The sequence below is a fragment of the Pteropus alecto genome, unplaced genomic scaffold (genome assembly GCF_000325575.1).
Source record: "Pteropus alecto unplaced genomic scaffold, ASM32557v1 scaffold86, whole genome shotgun sequence".
Lineage (NCBI taxonomy): Eukaryota > Metazoa > Chordata > Mammalia > Chiroptera > Pteropodidae > Pteropus > Pteropus alecto.
Genome location: NW_006442109.1, coordinates 26,348,717 through 26,370,176, shown reverse-complemented (window position 1 = coordinate 26,370,176; position 21,460 = coordinate 26,348,717). Strand labels below are relative to the sequence as shown.

Sequence of the window (21,460 nt, the reverse complement as noted above, 5' to 3'; positions counted from 1 at the left end):
CTCCCCTGGTGGCAGCCAGAATGAAATAGTGGGCACATTTCAGATGCCACTCCTCAAACTCGTCAAAAGGTTCAAGATTTTCCATGCGCTGGCGTTCTTCTGTGGGGAGAAAGCAACGATAGAATTCATTCATGTCCATGGCACTGCATGTAGTCCAGCCAGCCTGAAGGAAGCGGTGCTGCTGGGCCTCCACGTCAGGAAAGCGATCCAGACCATGCAAGGGAGAATTTAGTCTTTGAAAATGTTCCTGCATGAACTGGCCAAAGGCGTCATGCGGCCTCATCTGCTCATAGACGACGAAAAGGGCATTAGGAAAGCGCTGGGCTGCCCAGGTGATGAGGGCCGCGGCACTATCTGGCTCCAAATAGGTCAGCACAGCCTCGGCCAGGAGTAGAGTAGGTGCGGCCGCATCAAGGCCCGAGCTGGCCAGGGCCTGGTCCAATTGCTGGAGGTGCCGCAGATCCAAGCCCAGGATGCGGTAGTCCAAGCTTTCAAAGCACAGCGCCAACTTGGGGTCCCCGCTCTGGAAAGGCCCAGTTAACGCGCACAATTTCGGTGTATCTTGAATCCTCTCTGCTTTGCGCCGCGCCACATCCGGAAAATCTACCTCCCAGACGGCAGCCCAGGCCAGGAGGCCTGCAGTTTTGAGGCGAAAATAAAGTGAGTCTGAGCCGGCGCCCAGGGACAGGATCTGGGAGCGAGGTGCTCCACAGGCCGCGCACGTCCGCTCCAGGAAGGCGCGCACGCAATGCTGCACGGCGCGTGCGCGGACGTAATAGCCGCGGTGGATGAGCGGCGCGCGGCGCGGAGCTCCTGGAACTAGCAACGCGGCAAAGGCGTCGTGCACGTACCCGCGGGCGGCCAGCGAACTTTTGCTGAGGGCGCTGCTGTCGTTGGTGCTCTGTACTGCTCCCGCCCTCCGCTCGCGGCTCCGCGGGCGCATGGCCAGAGGATACTCAACAGCGGCGGTCTGTCACAGTGGTGAGCTGCTCTTCTATAGTAGCCACCTCGCGGACTTCTGTACGGAAAAATCACCCCGCCTCCGTCACCCTTCTTCCGCGGACAGGAGTGCGTCACTTCCGGAAGACCGTATCTCGCTAATCAGAATGGAAGAGGGTGTAGCTTGTGCTAAAATTCGACCGTGATTGACTTTTCTTTGATTCTCTGAGACTGCATTTTCGCGGGAAGACTGCCCGCCATGGCTTTTTGTGGACACGTAAACTGTGTCAGAGAAGCACGGCCTGTCACATTTCTACTAGCCTTTGAATGCTGAAGGGAAATTTTTATCTAAGTTCTCATAGTTGACTCAACTGTTGACAGAAATCTTTAAGAGGTGAGTCTGTGGGGACTTAACAACTAGACCTTGGATGGCAGGGTCCACATCAGTGACCTTGGTGGGCAAGGAGAAGAAGGGGTCGTTCCTTAGATGGTAACTACTAGTGCTGATTTACTTAATGCTTTCATTGTTACAAAAGAAATCCCATTTAAGTCTGAAAACAGTGAGGCCAGGTGCAAAATGAAGAAACTTTTACAGAGGTTGTGATTCACCCAATAAAGGTTTCTCCACATACATACTATCGATTCCCTTGTTTTCCTGGCTCTGTGCTAAGCTGACAATAAGTAAATCACTCAGCTCCAGTCTCAAAGCTATAAGATGACGTTCCCCCCCACTTTCAGAGTTCTGTGATTCTAGGGTAAGGAGGGAATCAGGGAAGAGGGGCGATTATTCCTTCATGATATGGTATGAGTCTTGTTGAGGGTTTAAAATAACCACCAAGTTTCTGAGTTGGGTGTTTGGGTGTCATCACCAGCAGAATACTGCTTCCAGAGATATTTACGGAGGCTTAAAATGTATTAATTGGGATTTGGTGACTAGGGGGCCTGAGACCGAGAAGGAAACCAGGATAACTGTAGGTGTGGTTACCTTGAAGCAGTATAGCATAATGGTTAAGAGCATGAGTTTTGGAGTCCAGCCAAATTGAATTTGGACTTCAAAAGTTTGAGTCAGGATAAAGGTTTGATCATTGAAAAGTTTCATTTAGATTGGTGTTTAAGCGCTCTTAATAATCTTAGAGAGCAATTTCTGTGGAGCAATAAGGGCAGAATCTATGGGTTATAAATAAATGGAAGCTACCAGTCTAAATTACTCTTTCAAGGACCTTAGCTCAGAAGGAGGGATAGGGCAGTAGTTAAAGAGAAATGTGGGATAAAAGAAAGTTTGGAGTTTTGTTTGTTTGTTTTTGTTTTTTGGGTTTTTTTTTAGGTGGAAGCAAATGCTCTACTTGCATGTTGGTCCCCTGAGTGAAATTAGCTAGTGAAGAGAGTGAGGTTGGAGAAAAGATGATTAACTTAGAGTAATGACTTGGAATAGATAGGAAGAAATGGGATCCTGAGCACAAATTAGTCTTAGAGACAAGAATGAATCCTTTTTCTCTGACTCATGAGGGAAAAAAGGGTGTAGACAAAGATAAGTGTGGGGGAGAGCAGAGAGAAATAAAGGGAATTTATGCCTGATCGCTTCTGGTGTCTGTAAACCTGCATCTGGGTTGTTACTTCAGTGTGAGGCAGTTGGGTCTAGGGGAACACTTGAGAAGTTTGAAATTGCCTTTGAAGGGAATAGGAGAGGGCCAAAGAGGTGGTTGGGGGGTGAGGGATGTTGTAGGACTTTGAAAAAATGTATGTAGTGCTGTGGAAATGAATATTTTAATGAGAGCTTAGTAAAATATACATGGTATTTTAGAAATATTATTTTTCTAGTAAAGAGCAGAAATCAAGAAAAGTGATTCAAGAAGAAAGAATAGAGCAAAATTTGTGATATGGATATCTTACCATTGTTTTCGGCTATTTTTAATCTCTTTATTCTTACATAAAATGAGGATATTAAAACCTCATGGGTTGTAAAATAACCACTTAAGTCTTAGGTCCTCAGACACTTAGCACAGCTCCTGGCTCATAGTAAGTGCTTAATAAATAGTAACAAATATTCTTATTATTCTGTGCCCTCCCCCTTTTGGCATGCAAAAAGTTCTGTGGGAAACAGGAGACTTGTTTCTGGCCCTTCTCTAATTTGATGAACTATTAGTACAAATGTAGAAAGATCTTATCTCAATGTGTTGCCTTTCCACTCCTCTCCTCCACCCCAGCTTCTGATGGCCCATGCCAAACCTAGTCCAGGAAGGTTGAATTTGGCAGAGAGCATGGTATTGTTGAGAGCAATATTCTGGCAAGGATCAGTGAAACAACCAGTTTTTCAAATGTGCAAAGACTGTGCTTGTTTTGGTGGCTTTCAAATATCCATAGATTAACATTATAGCCAGTGGGTCAATAAATTTACTCACAACTAGTTAAGGTAAGTCTGGAGGGTGGTTTGAATGTGACACAAAATAAGGTCAGGATCCTAGAGTAGGGTTAAAAATGTATATAGAAAGCTAGCCACCTGTCAGATTTGTTACCAGCTGGCTATGTAAAATGTCCTGAGTGCTTTTTCAGGTTGTCATTCTATTGTCTAATCATATAAGTTCTTCCCTTTCACAATTCATAATAATAAAGCTGTTTTGTAAGATTTTTTAAAAATTATTATTTTATAAACATTTTAAATTTAATTATTTTACATTTTAATTTATTAAAGTTATTAAGTAAATTATCTAAATTAATTATTTAAAACTTTAATTTATTAAAATTATTTCAAAAGGTATTTGAAATATTAGAAGCTTATTGTAAAGGATTACATGCTTGTTGTAAAACCTTAAAATTGCACAAAACTATATAAGGTTAAATAAAAGTTCTCTCCTCTGACCTTTGTCACTTCCAACCCACGTTCTAGTGGTAAGTTTCTGTGTACCCTTTCATATGTGTTTTTAGAATAAAGATATAAATAAATAAGAGTGTGTGTATACATGCATACATGCTTTATTCATAAATGCTATCTTATATCACAGAAAGCTTTCCATATAGTCATAGATATTCATTTGGACGGATATATAATTAATTTATCCAGTACTCTACTGATGGACATTTAGGTTGTTTCCAATTTTTTGCTTTTATAAGTGCTACAAGAATTGTATTTGTACATATCTTATAAGATATAAAATAAATTCTTAACTGTAAAATTCTTGACTTATTGAGTCAAAAAATATGTGTGTGGAGCAGTTGCATGTGTGTATGTTATATTGATAAATGTAGTCAAATTGCTGTCCGAAAGGACCATACCAAGTTCTGTTCACACCAGAAAATTTACTCAGACCTTCACCTGTATTAGGTATTATTCTTCTCAGATTTCAGAATTTTTTCTGGATAATTTTATAAGTTGTCTTTCACATGAACTTTAAAAATCGATTTCTAAGGAATAATTTTGGGACTATTTTGATTAACATTTACTTTATAAGTCAGTTTATGGCAAATTGACTTTACTTATATAAGATAAAGTATGTTTTCTCATTTTAATGGTATCTGTTATGTACTTTAGTAGAGATATTCAATATTTATTAAATAGTCCGTCTTTTTTATTTGTTACTATTAACAATGGTATTCCATCGAAATGCCACTTTTATCTCATACCAAATTGGCCTTTCTGTGGATTTCTATGCCTTTGTCTAGTCCTATACAAACTATTTTCTTTATTGCCCATTTTTAATGTGTTGGCAACTTATTTAACACCTGTCAGTATCAATTTGTTGATGTGTAATGTGGTAAAAATATTTATTTTGCAAAGTTGTTGATAGAATTAAAGATAATGTTAATAAAAGTGCTTGCTACATACCTGGCAGACTCTGAAAGGAAACTGCTATTCTTATCAACATCATCATCAACATGTGAGAAACCAGAGGGTCAAGGTGGCTACTGTGAAAATCACTAAATTTCATTTGGAATTTTAATGTATAAGCCACCTTCAGAGGTGAAGGAAAAATTAGGATTTATTTATCACCTGCAATGTGCTAGGAACTGCATTAGGTACTAGGAGGTAGAATAAGTCATAGTCCTTTTCCTTAGGAAGCTTATAGTCTGGTGAGGGAGAAAGACAAGTAAATCAGTGGTTGAGAAACAATGTGATAAAGTGCTGAGTGAAAGGTAGTCACTGGATTATATGGGAGCATACAGGAGGAGAATTTAAATTACTTTATTAATCCTCGGAGCTACTCTCCATTTTTATCCCATTTTTACAAATAGGGAAACTGAAGCTACAAGGTTAAGTGACTAAGGCCACACGGCTGCTAAACTACAGAACTAGTAAAAGGATTAACCTTAGTCCACTGAAGCCAGTGCTTCTGCTCTTGCTTTATATATTTTAAACAATTCAAAATGTAAAAATTCAAAAATATAAATTTATTTTACCTGAGATGGGTCTTATAAATTTCTAATGTTAGAAGTAGTTTTATAAAAAATGCTAATACGTAAAGGATATACCCAACTAAATTTCAGGTTGTAATCTACCTCTTAACCAGTTTGAGGCCTTTCCCTATTTCTAGTTCATATCATTAGCTCATTTAAATTAGCTTTGGAGGGGCTTTTGTCTTTTGAGGAATAATTAGCAAAATACTGTTTCCTTGCTTTTATGTCAACATCTGAAAATGTTTACATTTGTTTAAACAGGTGAAGCTGAGCCCAGAGCTACATACATAGCTCATCTTATTAAAATGGTGGAAATAAAGCAATTGGAAGGAAATTCAAGACCATAAAATTTGCTAACTGAAATACATTGCATTGTTCATACTAAGTTTTTGGAGAAAACTTTTTATCCTGCTAAATTATGGAGGCAGAAGAAGAACAGCAGCGATGGAAGACAACCTTTTACTCAGAATTACCTAAAGTGGTGAGAATTCAACCACAGAATTCCAAAGTGGTTGTTAATTTAATGACTTCTGTGTTCTTTCTTTTCACAAAAGAAAAGTAAATTTTATAGGTAGTATTTGTAAAGTTTAAGAGTGATACAGCTAAATCTAGTAGGCAGTTTGCCTAGTGCAGACTGCAAAATCAAGTACCTGGTATGATGCAGTGAATCTAGTGGATACTTGATGTATTTTTACTGATTGTATTCTTTTTTGTTTTTAGGAACTTCACGCCCACTTGAATGGATCCCTTAGTTCTAATACCATAAAGAAATTGATAGCTAAGAAACCAGGTCTTAAAATCCATGATCAGATGACTATGATTGATAAGGGGAAGAAAAGAACTTTAGAAGAGTGAGTTTGGGGAGCTTGTGAACATACTTCTTTTCTTCTCTGTCACTTTTTTGAGGTTGTAAATAATATGTAAGGATTCAGATTTTAGTAGTTAAAGGAATAGGGTAGCCATCTGGTTTGGAGAGTATAACTTGACATACAGCATTTTTCCAACGGTCAGACTGTCGACAATATTTTTAATGATTTATGTTGTTTGTGAAGTTATAGTATATTGGAATATTCTTTAGACTTGAAGATACAGGCTTACTGATTCTCCCCATCCCCATTTGCTCCTACTGGTGATGGAGTGCGGGGCGTGGTGGAAAAGGGAAACTATTATTTCCCAAATAAAAATATCAGTAATGTTTTATTTTTAGTCATTTCATTATCTTTCTAGATCAGTGTACTTTTAGAAAAACTCCTTCTGTGGTTTTTTTAATAAATATAAAATTACTATTAGCCTAAAATCTGTTAACTCAGCTTAGTGAGTTTTGCCTTGAGTTTTTGATGACTAGAGTGTATTAAAACTTTTCATTCATGTTACAGATGTTTTCAGATGTTTCAGATTATTCATCAGCTAACTACTAGCCCTGAAGATATTCTAATGGTAAGAAATGAAGCAATTTTCAGACTGGTTTAAAAATTAGTAATTTATGCCCTTCTCTTGTTGCATTGAGTCTGATGAAAAATGTTTTCTGCTTTTTTATGGCAACTCTTTTCAAAACCAATGTAAGACATTTGCTTAAGAACTAATATCAAAAGACTATGTTCATTGTACAAGATATGAGAAAAGAACTAGATAAATATCTTCTGTTAGATGGAAGATGATATGGGGGAGAAAATCTGGTCCTGTTTTCCATAATATTTGACTACAGCTAGGAATGTCTTTCATAAGGCTTTATCTCTCTTGCTTGGGAGACTTTTCACTGCCTGGGTGGACATTATAGAGAGTGAAGAGGTTCTAAAGGTGCTTAGAGATTGAATTATTAATCCTTAGGGAAATTGTGCCTTCCCTCTGAGAATGGAGAACTAGAGGATACAACTGTGTTCTCTTATCTGAAGCTCCATGATACTAGAGTCTCCATGATATAGAAGACTGGCTTCTGTAAGATTGATCTGACCAGGATGGCATTTAAATGTCCTCTTTGTAAATGGAAAAAAAAAAATCCTGTCAGTGTTCTTAATCATTAGAAAAATGCAAAGTAAGTAGTATAATCTGTGTTTCTAGAGAACTAACTTTCGACTGGTCAGGACAGAATTTTCCTCCTTGATCGAGACTGATTCTCATGATAAACCGTAAATTAATCACCTTTTGGAGGAAGTTAAAGTTTAGTTCAACAAAAGTTGACTGCCCATAATGTTTCCATGCTAGAGACTGGGAGATAATAAATATAGATTGATATAGTCCTTGCCCCTGCAGAATTTATAGTCAGGGCTGATTCTGGCTGATGCAGATGTGGAACCCAGAGAAGTATTCTTAAATGTGGGTAGGGATCATTTCACAGACCTTGTGGCCTAGATAAATCTTCCTCCCATCGCTCTCATTCTGTACTTGCCAGCAACCTTCTATTATTCATTTGGTTTCACAGGTATCTCACCATCAAGAAGAGGGGTGCCCTGTATAGTAAATGTGATCATTTCAGTCATTGAGAAAGACTGCCACTTCACACCCTCACTTTCATCCTCATTGTCAGTGCACACATTAACAAATAGGCTTCTGCATTAGTTAAGGTGAGCTAGGGTAGAGTGAGTTGGTCTCTCTGGGTCTGCTCAGTTCTGCAGCAATGACAAAATGCAAATTCTTCAGCCTGCAGAAATGAGGCCCACAATCTAATGGTGGCAATGTGGAGTTCCTAGAGAAGCAGCGCCATAGCCTACATAGAGGCTGTAGTGTAAGCTATGCTCAGTGGTAGAGGAAGCAGTAGTGTCTCTGTGTAGGGGTGTCACGTGATTTTTAATGTTGTTATGTTGTTCTAAGCTGTGTAGTCTCTCGGGCTGATTCTCCAGACCTCCTGGTGAATCTAAGCCACCTTTTTCATTTATATCTTTGGGGCTTTATTTAAAAAGTGAAAAGAGAAAAGATGAGGCCCAGACCTTGGATTGCAGTGAATCCACTAAGATCCTGCCACCTTATTAGGCACTATCAGCACAACTATCCAGCCCCTTATTTTTTCTGCCAGGACACTGCTGCACTTGCCTGCACCACGTACACACAGTCAACACAGGTTAAGATTAAGATACTAACTATAAAGACTAACGAGGGCAGGTTGTCACAGCATTCATAACCTGTTTTTTTTTTCTTTTAGATTTGGTATTTTTTAGGATTGGTGGTAGAGAAAGAAACATGCCTTTAGCCTTTTAGATATCATTTACCCTGGTCATTTTGTAATTCCTGGATTGTTGAAGTTTGTGCTAAATTGGATAGAGTTTTTTCATATTTATCACCCATTTTCTTTGCCTAAGAGGAATTTTCCTAAGTACTTCTGGGGAAAATTTAACACTGCCTAAAGAATTTCTTGAAAAATATAACTTACTCCTAAATAACTTGAATAGGAACCTTACAAAAAGTGTGAAAGATGTGCAGATTTAGATTTAATGTGGGAATGAGGGGGATGATGGGAGCTGTGGGAAATGTTGCGGTTCTGTCACGGTCTCCACCAGGGGTGTGACAAAGTGGATAGTCTTAACCACGGGGAAGACTTCCAACTTCCTTGCAAATCAAAGTTAATCAGTAAAATAAAGCTGTAGCACTTGGCATTTTCGTTGGGACCCTTACACTAACTATCAGTACTGTGTACATTGCCTTTTTTATCAGGTCACAAAAGATGTCATTAAAGAATTTGCAGATGATGGTGTCAAGTACCTGGAACTAAGGAGCACACCCAGAAAAGACAGTGCTACAGGTAAAATTTAATTACTTCTCAACCCATGTACTGTCTCTTTTCCCTTGATCATTCATGCATTCACAAGTTGAGAATATGAAGTAGTTACTTTTACATTAGAGAATCAACACTCCAAATCTTATGATGTACATTAATGATGTACATTATTAATAAATGAGTTATTCTTTAAAAAATTAGGTCAGGTATTATCTGTTTAAGGGAAATAAAAAAAGCCTGCAAAAATTTTGTTTGTTCTCTTGTTTGTTTTTTTACTATGAGAAAAGGACATTTGCTCCTTAGAGTTGCAGTGTCTTAAACATAGGCTAATTCTTGCTCCCTGCAAGAAGAGTGAAACAATGGCACTGAGTGGATACAGAATCTTATGACAATCATTGAAAGGAGGTTACTCAGTCATTTCTCAGGGACTAATAGTATCTTAGGTCAGGAGCAAGCTGCGAGGTGGTAAAACCTCTCTGGATGGAGATGAACAGATTTGGATGTGGTCTGGAGAAATTTGCTGGGACCCACTTTCCATAAGAGTAGCATCAGGAAATGATACATAGTATCTTTGAGTCCCTCCTAACACTTAGTCTTGACCTGAAGAGATCCTACCAGGTCATCTTGCACCCTGACATGTTATCATGTTGGGGAGTAAAATTTTTGAAACTACATATAGTGAAGTAAATGTTGAAATGAGACAAGCAGATTCTTACCTTGAATTTTTAAACGCAAATCAGTTCCAAGTTGTGCTGGTGAGGATAATGAAAAAGGAAGAGAGAAGAAGCCTTCCAGTTATTAGAGCTAGTTTGTTCTTTGAGTGGAGAGTCACAGGGGGTGTTAACCTAAGTATGTTAACAAAAGGGGAATGGTTAAATAAAGCTTAATGGAATATTAGGCAACCATTAAAATATGGTTGCAAAGATACTTTAATGACATGGGTATATGCTCAGAATACAGTGTTAAATGAATGAACAGGATGCATATACCTAGTAGCATCCTCTATGCTTAGAAAAATAAAGACAGTGGTTATCTTTGAATGATGGGAGTACAGGTTATTTTTATTTTTCTTCTTTATAATTTCCTGTGTTTTACTAGAGATTTTCCACTGAAAGTAAGCATTTTAGAATTGGGGCACAAGAGTATTTTAGAGGTAATTGTTCTGGAGAGTGCTCTTTCAGAGACTACCCAGAAGAGAAGGTCTTGAGCACTCAAATTTAATAACATCTCTAGTGCCATAGATGAGAAATACTTAACCAAAGCAGGAATTGGGTAAAAAGGAACTCAAAAGAGGTGTTTTTTGTTTGTTTGTTTGTTTTTTTCTGGACCAGCAAGAAAACATTCTGCTAATACAGAAAAATTTTTTTTTTTTTGGTTTTATTAAGGACAGACTAGAAAGAGGGTTCTTGTTCTTGTTTTGTTGGAACAAGCATTTAAAATTTTTTTTAGCAACTTGTAAGAGTAATTTTGTCTATTGAATCTATGAATAATATTTAGACAGGCTTGTGTTTTTTATGTACTTTTTTCATTTTTCTAGTACTTCATTTTTTTTTCAGTTTTATTAAAGTTCAATTAGCATTTACTAAAACGTATCCATAAGGGCCATGTTTTAACTCATCTTTAACCATGCTCTTGTCACAGCATAAAATGAAAATGTAATTGTTCATATAGGGATGTTAATGTTGAAGGATGAAATAGCTCATGATCTCTTCATATGTTTTCTTTGTGTCCTTTACAGGAATGACTAAAAAGACTTATGTGGAATCTGTGCTTGAGGGTATAAAACAGTCTAAACGAGAAAACTTAGACATCGATGTTAGGTAAGAAGCACCATTTAAAAATCTAGAATGTGTGAAAATTTTACTGCTTTAATCATAGGTATAATGGGTTTTTATAAATCAACCAATGACCAATTTTTATCTTATATGAAAAAAGTCAATAACTCTATTGTGTAATGTTGAGAATGCAATTCTGAATTTATTCATATGGCAATAAAATTCTGAGTACCATTGCTGTAGTGAAGTATGGCTTCCCATTGCTCTTCAGTTAAAATATAGACTTCTTACTGTAGCCTCCAAGGCCCCACATGATCTGGCTGCCTCTCTTACTTCAACAGCTTTATCTGGACCACTTGTCACTTATTATGCACTGGCCTGCTCTCTGTTCTCCAAATAGGCCAACACTATCCCATCTCAGTACCTTTATACTTCCTGTAACTTTGCCTAGAACACATTTCCACCATATCCTTGGATGGCCGGCTTCTTCTTGTAATTCAGGTCTCAGTTCAGCTGTCAATTCCTCAAGAGAGGCCATCCTTGACCACCTTATCTAAATTGCCCCCCAAATCCTCTAGTCACCCCATTTATTTCCTTTATGGCACTCTTTTTAACCAAATGAGAATTTATCTTGTTTTATTTGTATATATATGCTCACCCACTAGAGTGTAAATTCAGTGAGGCCAGGGACTTTGTCTTTTGATTCACCCCTAGACATTTAGTACTTAGAACAGAACTGGCACATAGTCAGGCCTCAGTAGGTCCTCAAAGAAAGAAAGCTAGCTGTAGTGTTTTCTGGCTATAAAATCTCTCAAAAGTAAGCTTAACTAGACTAATACTCCAATTAAAAAAAAAAAGACAGAAAAAGACAAAAAGAGAATTCAGAAGACATACTAAGGGTCTATAAATGTGTATAAAACTATTTGACCTCAAATCAGATGATTTTAAAAGGAAATATTACAGTGCCATTTCATTAGCACCGTCACCCACCCCCGCCCCCCACCGCCCAGGGTAATAACTAGTGTTTGTGAACTTACACAGTCAGTGAGCATATGTAAGTAGTAAAACCTCTCTAAAGAGCAATATGTATTGACCTCTAAAAATAATTTTCCTCTCTGACCCAGTAATTCCCTTCTAAAAATGTATCCTATGGAAATAAGTTGATTTTATTTGAAAGATTCTTCATTGTAGTGTTATTTATGACAAAAAGTAGAAAACATCCTAAAACGTCCAGCAATCAGAGGACAATTACATTGTTATGTCTACATGGTTTGTATTGTTTTCTAACATTATTTAATGGCAGGGGAAATTGTTAAGTGAAAAAAAAAAGATACTACATTTTATATATAGTTGTTCCAAATTTTGTAAATAAATGCTGGAGGAATTTATTTTGTGACTAAATAGATAAACTAATAAATGCTGGAGAAAAATTACAGGATATTAATAGGGGTTCTCTGGGTATTAGATTTCTTGTAGAATTTCAGGTAATATATGAAGAATGAATTTGTGTTAGCTATTAAATACATATTAGAATTAGAATATTATCAGTTTTGTAACTTTAATGAAATAATGATCTAAGCCTCCTGATGAAAGACCACATATGAAATACTCTTGCCAAAAAATTGAATCTCCTCTGATTAAGCCTCTAGACTAGATCCAATTTCCAGTTTATAGGAAATACAAGAGAGGAACAAGTTAGCAACACAGGGATTCAGTCAGAAAAATCCAGTCTTTGAAAACTTTGTAGGACAAATGACCTGGTTTATTAAACAAATAAATTTAAGATAAGAGCTGGGGGAGGTGAGGAAGCGGGTGGAGGGTGCCTGTAGACTAAAAGAGACTTAAGATGCATTGATCAACACAATGTGTGGAACTTTAGTTGGATTCTGAATCAAACAAACTATGAAAAACAAATACTTGAACAAAAACCATGAGACAGAAATTTGAATACTAACTAGATATTTGGTGCTATTTAGGAATTCATGTCTCATTCCCTCTAGCAAAGTAAAATGTCATGTCAGTCAGGCTGTATTTTTCCTAGAAAGATGTAATACATGTACCTGCCATAGTTCTCTGGCCATACTCAAGAGTTGTCTTTTTCATCTGCACCATATTCATTTTCAATTATGTTTTTCTTATATTAAAGGTATTTGATATCAATAGACAGAAGAAGTGGCCCTTTAGTGGCCAAGGAGACTGTTAAACTTGCTGAAGAATTCTTCCTTTCTACCGAAGGTACAGTTCTTGGCCTTGACCTCAGTGGAGACCCTACCGTAAGTTATTTTTCCTAAATACATTTTATTTCTAAAAGGTCGAATTTGTTTGCAGGATAAGGGTTAGCTTCAAGCATCCTGCATTCTCCAGAGGTTCAAGACTCCGTGTGGATGAAGCCCTATTCTGCCCTGAATGACCATAATGTCTACATCTTCTCTTCTTAACCAGGATTCTGAAATAATTAATCCCCTAAAAAGTAAAAAAAGATTTGCATAACATGATTATTTTCTTCATTTTTCTAAATATGGTACACACTTGGTTCCATTCTATATACTTAGGAGAGAAGTTAATTCATTACATACAGTGGATGTCTAATGCTTTTTTAATGCTTAATTATGGCTAGGGCTTAATTATCTCATAGAATCCTCAGTTAAGAAAGGCTGGCCTAGAACTTCTTGAATGTCAGATTCAAGCAGGATGTCTCATCTGTGGCACCATTGGCATTTTGGGCCAAATAATTCTTTGTTGTGGGGACTGTCCTGTGTATTGCAAGGTGTTTAGCAGCATCCCTGGCTGCTATCCACTAGATGCCAATATCACCCTCCCAGTTGTGACACACAAAAATGTTTCTAGACATTGCCAAATGTCCCCTGGGAGGAAAAATGCCCCCAGTTGAAAGCCACTGAATTAGAGTCCCGTGAAACTGGTTCTTAATAACTTTGTCTAAACTTGGTCTATTCTGCTGTTGTTTCATCCATCCATTTGATAGAAGCTTTCTTTAGTAATCACGTGGATTCTAAATCAGATAAACTCTCTTTGTTAGCTAGATACCCTTCCAGAAATAAAATTTGGCGACTGCTATTCTAGCTTAACTAATTAACCTCAGATTCACTGATATTTGACTTAAGATTCCTGAGGGCAAGGACTGTGTCTTTGTCAGCTTTGTATTCCCCAAAGTGTCTAGCACATTGTAGGTGCTTTATGTATAGAATGTGCAAATTAATCACTCTGCTGTTTTTTCCTGCTAGTATTTTATTCTTTTGTTTATTGAGAGAACACCCAATTTCTCAGTTTGCCTAGAGTTCTTATGCATCCTCATTTTAACTTTTATCTTCAAGGCAGGACAAGCAAAAGATTTTTTAGAACCACTTTTAGAAGCAAAAAAAGCAGGTCTGAAGTTGGCATTGCACCTTTCAGAGGTAAATAATATTGTAAAGTTAGTCTGGAGAGGGTAGATTACAATGGAAAATAATAATCATTTTTAAATGGCTAAAAATACACCTGGCTTAGAAAAACATTTTAGAAGGGAAAAGTAGAGCTATTTTTTAATATAAATTATAATGATAAAAGATATGACTTTTTAGTCTTTCATGTTACTGTTTTTGTTTTATGGTTCTTGGGGGGATGGGTGTTGACTTACAGTACAGCTGTGTCTTTAAAAATAGCTAAGGACATCTTGCTAGAGAAAATGCATGAATTTCTGTCATCAACTTTGTCATTGGCAACTGACATTGAGAGAAGCACCAGTTCATCTCACTAGTTCTCGTAGGAGAAGGGACCTGAATGTATCACATGCACTGGCAAGAAAGGAAGTAGCTCATCATCATTTTATAAGGCTCAGCAGGGAGATCAGATGGCAATCATTGGTCCTCAGCTCTTTGGTAGCATGAGCAAGTGACAGATAATGTACAGATAATGGCTGGAGAACAATCACTTTCTTAAGTACATCTCTGTGAGTCAAACAAGGAACTCTACTGCACTTTCCCCATTTTACAGATGGATTACTTTTGTCCTATTATTTTCTTTTTTCTTTTCCCGACATACAAAAAGCTGTACATAATAAGTTTGGATTTCTTAAATACAGGAAAAAATACTTAGTCTACTCATCTCATGGGGTTACTATGAGCATTAAATGGCGTAATGTGTAAAGGTTGAGTAGCATCATGATTTAAAGATTAAGGAAAATATTGGAGCTTCTTGTCAGTACTGGTGTTTTTCATGTCAAAAGCAGAGGGTCCGTTATCTAGTGGCGGAACTTGAAATCTAGGGTCTATGTTTTCACACTCTGATCAAAAAGACCTTTCACTTTGAGGGGTACCCTCTAGGTGACTGACCTAACTGTAGCCTGATTAAAACAATTGGTCAATGTAATGAAACAGGCCGTGTGCATCACTATGACCAGTTATCTCTGGTCTTTGTGCACAGCTTCAGAACTGCTCTTTACTTTAGTTTCTGTTGCTTTTCTTGCTTGATCCGTTGAATGTAAAGCATTTCATTTCAACATATTATTGTCATTTGCCTTTTAAGCTATCTAGGAGATAAAGAGCACAGCTAGACATTTTCATGGTGGTTATGGTATGTATGTAGCTAGCCTTGTCAAAATAAAACATGAGTACACTATGTGGAGAAAGTCTGGGCCCTAAAGACAGAGCCAGATTTCACCCTTTTCTCTATCATTCCCTGGCTCTATGACCTTGGACAACTTTTGTTAAAAATACTTTATATTTTTAATTATAAAAGTTATATCTGAAGAAAATCCAAGTGTAGAGAATTATTAGAAGGAAAAAAATGAAAAATAAAAGGTCCCCTTCCTGTTTCAGTTCTGCTACCAAGTTGATCCTGTTAACCGTTTTGTATTTATATTTTTCCAGACCTTTTTCTAATATATAGGAACACATATACATAACACAGAACACACATATACACATGGAGTTGAGGTTTTTTTTGAAAATTACTTTTTATGAGCATTAATTTCTTCATCTTAATACATTGCAAGATTCTTTTTATTTTCTCCCCTTTAATTCCCCCTCCCCCACTTCCACCCCTGACCTATGGATGTTGCTGTTTCCCCTTAAGAACTGGATCTCTGAAGGCAGAGTTTCTCCTCCCACAGGCTCGTTGCATGTACCTGGGGCATGGCACCCCCGGTGCACTCGGTGGGCCTGGCATACCTGGGGCCTGGGGCACCCGGGGTATGGTCCGTGGCTCCGCCTGGGGCACGAACCCAGGACCTTCTGCATGTAAAGCAGATGTACTAACCAGTACATTATGGAACCACCCCACTTTGCAAGATTCTTGTGAGGTTTAAAGGAGCATTTATGTGAAAAGCTACAAAGTAGGTCCTTAATAAGTATTTATTATAATTGACCATAATTTTTATCATTGAAATGAATCTAGAAGAATATTGGTAAATAAGTGGGAAGATAAAAGGCAAAGAAGAGAGCTGAGAAGATATAAGTAGTTCAGCTTTCTAGAATGTCAGAGACAAAGTACCTGGCTATAGAAAAAAAAGTACTTTTAAGAACCACTAAAAGAGGTTATTGATGCCCTCTCTCCCTTTTTTTGAGATTCCAAACCAAAAAAAAGAAACACAAGTACTACTGGATCTGCTGCCTGACAGAATCGGACATGGGACATTTCTCAACTCCTCTGAGGGAGGGTCCCTGGATCTGGTGGACTTTGTGAAAAAACACCAGATACCACTGGGTAAGGCTTAGGACTTCAGGTCCTCTAGACAACCCTTAGTCCCTTCCTCCCTCACCCCGCAGTTTGCAACCCATATGTAGGGAAGTACTGTTCTAAATATATAAATATCATTTAGAAAGAAAGATGCATGGTGTGTGTGCTTTCTGAGCCTCATTTAAGTAACAAAGTTTTAGCTCTCATGAGAATATAAGCTCCATGAGAGCAAGGCCCTTGTTTGTCTTGTTCACTGTTAATATTCCCCAGTTCCTGGAACTCAATATTATATTGAAGGAATAAGTGTCATCTAGTATTTTAAAATGACTTTAACCACATTTACATGTGTTATGAAAATGTGTAACATTTATTTAAAAAGTAAAAGTTCCGTTTGTCTACATGTACATACCTAGAGCTGTTTTTATTTAACAGCAAATATTTATGAAGTGCCAACTCTGTTCCATTCACTGTTCAAATTGCTGGGAATAGAGCAGTAAACAAAACAGACAAACAAGCTTGCTTTCTTAAGGAATTTATATTCTAGATTAGGTAAGAAAAACTATAAACATACACAAGAAAATATCAGTGTTAAGTTCTTTGAAGAAAATTAAACAGGCTGATATAATAGTGAAACGACAACTTTGGCTTGCATGGTCAGAGAAGGCCTTTCTAAAGAGGGAAAGAAGCAATTGGCTGATATCAGTTTTACTGAATGATAAAGTCATTGAATTTACACATTTACCAATTTGCAAAAACATTTGTGTGAGGATGTGTCTTTTTTACTATTTATTATAGAATTTGCAGCTCTTTTTATGAGAAAATTTTTAAACATTCACAAAAGTAGAGAAAATGGAAACCACTTGCATAGTGATCTTACTTGGTGTGGTGACCCAGCTCTACTCTCAGCAGAGTGAGGGGGCAGGTTGGTTTTGCCATTCTCTATACTGAGTGGCCCTGTGTTGAGGCTGCCTTAACATGAACAGACACCATCCATCAAGTCAATGAAGTATTTTATTATTCCGGGGGGGCAGGGGGACTGATACACTGTTTCAAGGCTGAATTCATTAATAGAAGTCATTCTTAAAATGAACTTACTTACAGCAGGCAGTAACTGGACAGTTGTCTGAGTAAAGGAGTTTGAGGGTTTTCTTTGAAGTCCATTTCTGCTCTTGGCTTTTTATAATGCTGTAACCCCCAAGCAGTGCTAGCATTTTCTTACTGTTACTTTAGCTTTCACTGTAAGATCAAGAAGTGCAGTAATCCTGCAAAAATTCTTTCTTCCCTATCAGGATACTTTCCTTGCTTCTTCATGGTAACTAGCTTATAACACTCCTCTTTCCTCTCCATCTTGGTAAAAGAAAGGGGGAAGCACATGGCTGTGAACAGGGTATTAATTCCTAGTTTGGCACAGTTGCTGCTATAAGTTGCAGCACATATTTCCCACACAACTACACTAATTGAACTATGAATTTTCACGTATAAGAAAAGGTCAATTTTGAAAGATAACTACTGAAAATTAGCATTGTTTGAAAAGATTTTTCATATATCTAGTTGATGAGCACAGAATGAGTCCACTAATCTGCTTCTAATGACAGGCTTTTCCCCCCTTTCATCTAGAACTCTGTTTGACTTCAAACATCAAAAGTCAGACAGTTCCGTCTTATAACCATCATCATTTCGGATTCTGGTACAGCACTGCCCATCCTTCTGTGATCTGTGTAAGGTGTTTTGTGTCAAACATTTTGCTCCTTTTAGTCCGAGTTGCATTAGATCAGACATTCACTACCTATTCACTACCATGAGTCTCTTGCATGCCTGACAGTAATACCCAAGTAGAGGACATGGGAGACTGGGGCATGAGAGGCTGCAGAGGGCCAGGGTGACTCTGGTTTAGCTCTATGAGAAAAGGTCCTGGACAGTACCTGGGGGAACATAAAAGTGTGTGTGTAATGTATAGTGATGCCCAGCACCCATCCCTTAAGATTCTGTTGTATTTGATCTGGGGCGAGTCCTGGACACAGAAGTTTTAAAAGCTCATTAAGTGATTTTAATATGCAGCTATGGTTGAGAGCACCGCTCTGTTGGGGTTCTTTTTTTTTGGGGGGGGTCATTATTTTAAAAGGATAAAACATTTATAAGCCCCCTGTTTTAACTCTTAAAAAGAAGCATGGTGAATTGGAAAACAGACTTTTTTTTTTTTTTTTTTTTAATAATTTCCTTGTTCATTTTGTAACTTTTTCGCTTATTTTGGCAGACTGATGATAAGGGTGTTTTTGCAACACACCTTTCCCAAGAGTACCATCTGGCAGCTGAAACGTTTAATTTGACCCAGTCTCAGGTATGGGATCTGTCTTATGAATCCATCGACTACATCTTTGCTTCTGACAGTACCAGGTCTGAACTGAGGAGGAAGTGGAATCATCTGAAGCCCAAAGTGTTACATTTTTAAGCTGTAATGAGGTGAATTACTTTCAAGTATGTGTTGCAACCAAGATATTCCTGCCATATCCCACTTAGTAAACCATCTACCACTCCCTTTGTAGCATACCATGGGCTCCATCATCAGTGCCGACTCATGGTGGGTGCTCATTAGTAAATATGTCTTAAACTGACTAGCAGGCTCTGCAGTCTTACATAGTTTACCTGCATGCTGTTTACTGGAAGGGACTTGATGTGCTAAATTCCCCATTCCACCAATGATTTTGACTTAACGGTCCCTCTCCATTAGCAAGATCATAAAACTTCAGGAAACTTAAAGTAGTTTCTCAACCAGAAAAGTTCTGGAATTACATCTACATAAGATGAGGAAAGGGGAAAACAGATTACCACCAAGATCTTTAAGTCTTCTAGCTTCTGACAACAGCTTTGTATTTTGTTATGTTTACTTTAACCAGATTCCCTTCACTTAAATATTCTCTAAAACTGTTGACTCCACGCTACACTGCATACCATGGATTTTGTGAATATCTATAGGATTGTATGAGGAGTTTTTGTGGGCTATCCGGGAAGGGAGAGGGGGCTAGGGAGGGAAAGCTGGCAGACTGTCCCAGGATCATTATTGCTATGGTCAGCAAATTGTGTCCATCTCATGGTCAGAAGATGTCTGTTCAATCTTGTTTCATGACAGGGTTTCTTGTATTTTAGGTTCTGTAAAACCAAACTTAAATAGGAGTTTTACAATCCCTGGTTTTTCTTACAATGATTAACTTCATGAGAACGAGACATGCTGGTTATTTTTATAAGGTCTGCTTATTGCATTGTGTTCTCCCTTCTTAGTAATGTACATTCAGGATGTGGCAATGAGTAGTTCAGTGTCTTGAGTTTTTTCCCTCTGCATTCTTGATCTTATAGACAAGATGGAGTCTGGTTTTAAAATGAAACCTTTCTTGTTATCCTTATGGTCATAGTGACAGCTAGAGCTAGCTGCTGAGATTTGGCTTTGCTCTTGTAATTAATCTCCTGGAATCAAGGGTTTTTTAATGTTCCTATCTTACCCTTTTCTTATTTTGACAATAATGAAGCTATGTCAGCCAGATGCTTCTTCAGCTCTAGGGTACTTTAGGCTTCTATATCCAGCCTTTAATCTGACTTCCAATTGTTTCAAAGTTTTGTTTCTGAAAGAGCCCCATGGTGGATATAGGAGGAATTTAAACTAACTAAAATATCTTCATATGACATCTATTACTTTAAGTACCATGATGTCAGAGAACACTCAATAACATTTTATTTGTCAAAGCTCTGAGACATGCATCTCACTGGATAGCTGTTTGCGTATATAGGAGTAAAGTTTTTATTTTAGATTTTGAATTGAATAGTAGAGAATTGATCCATCCTTATTACATTCATATCTCATCTTCCCTTCCCTACGTAGTCACCATAAAAATAGTTCTCTACAGAGTTGACAAGACAGCCTCTACACTCAGGTTATGGTGAGAGAAATGGCAGCAACACAGAGAATACGTATAAATGCTATTAAGTTCTATGGCATTGGTCATTGAGCACAAGCAATAAAAGCAAGCATGATAGCATGGGGAAAATAAAGAAAAAGAAATAACAGCACTAGGGAAACAACTGATGTGAAGAGATATGACCGTCCAGCTCCTGCTAACACATTCTTGCTTCCTTTGCTGCACATGCCACCCAGTCTGTCTCCACGAAGGTCTTATAGGTATTAAAAGGTTATGGGTACACAGAGCCTCTTGCTCCCCAAACAGTGGGCTTGGTTTCTCTTTCTTGGAATATTTGAAGAACATTATTTCTTGCCTCTTCCATCCTCAGGATTGGCAGATTGGGTAGCAGATAATGGTTTGTGAGCTAGTTTGAAATGAACTGGGTTTTCCCCAGTAAGAGAGTTTGCCTCGTCACTGTACCTTTTGTACATTCTCTTCATCTGGAGGTTGGAGAGCTGGTACTAGGTCTTTTAAAATAAGGCTCTCTCTCCATGCTCAGTTATGATAGATACTGATGGATACAGAAACCAAAGAACGATTTTCATTCTAATTTCTGTTTTACTACACTCCATTTCTTAGCCTAGAACATCAAGATTCTGACAGGTTTATATCTAGTAACCCCACACAAGAAGCCAAAAAAGAGGGTAAAGATTTCTCTTTTCCTACGAGCAACAAATTAATTATAATTTTCACGTATATGTTAAAAAAACACCTGAAGAAACACTGGGCACTTTATAGACATAATTTTTTATTAACATGGTATCCCTGAGAGGCAGATTAAGGTGTAAACATTATTCTGCTTTACAGAAAGGGAATTGGAGGCAAGCTGACTTATAAGACATCTAGAACCAGATATCATATCTGTTGATACCCCAGCCAATGCTTTTCCACAAGACAATACATAGATATAGTAAAGACAGTAATCTCTCATTTTTAAAAAACATTGTAGTATACTTCCTAAACCATCTCAGATCCTGAAGCATTTCTTTAGACTGGTATTTCTTGTATCTTCCTGTCTGCTTAGG

General features: G+C 37.7%; 2 protein-coding genes across 6 annotated transcripts in view; one reads left to right on the top strand and one right to left on the bottom strand.

Moving 5' to 3' along the window:
- LCMT2 (leucine carboxyl methyltransferase 2) overlaps positions 1-962 on the bottom strand; it is a 2,732-nt gene extending 1,770 nt beyond the window's left edge. The window contains exon 1 of the mRNA XM_006920442.3: positions 1-962. This exon is cut by the window's left edge and continues 1,770 nt beyond it. Coding sequence (XP_006920504.1) covers positions 1-943 — 943 coding nt within the window. The 5' untranslated portion in view covers positions 944-962.
- TUBGCP4 (tubulin gamma complex associated protein 4) overlaps positions 805-21,460 on the top strand; it is a 66,565-nt gene continuing 45,909 nt past the window's right edge. For 2 of the 5 annotated variants that reach the window (XM_025038800.1, XM_025038799.1), the window contains exons 1-11: positions 805-1,333; positions 5,590-5,836; positions 6,049-6,179; positions 6,705-6,765; positions 8,974-9,061; positions 10,776-10,857; positions 12,959-13,085; positions 14,145-14,225; positions 16,374-16,512; positions 18,103-18,203; positions 18,740-18,823. In XM_025038800.1, the coding sequence (XP_024894568.1) occupies positions 5,747-5,836; positions 6,049-6,179; positions 6,705-6,765; positions 8,974-9,061; positions 10,776-10,857; positions 12,959-13,085; positions 14,145-14,225; positions 16,374-16,512; positions 18,103-18,203; positions 18,740-18,823 (984 nt within the window). In that variant the 5' untranslated portion in view covers positions 805-1,333; positions 5,590-5,746. The remainder of the gene's footprint in view (positions 1,334-5,589; positions 5,837-6,048; positions 6,180-6,704; positions 6,766-8,973; positions 9,062-10,775; positions 10,858-12,958; positions 13,086-14,144; positions 14,226-16,373; positions 16,513-18,102; positions 18,204-18,739; positions 18,824-21,460) is intronic. The other 3 variants (XM_025038801.1, XM_025038803.1, XM_025038802.1) reach the window with 3 other exon arrangements.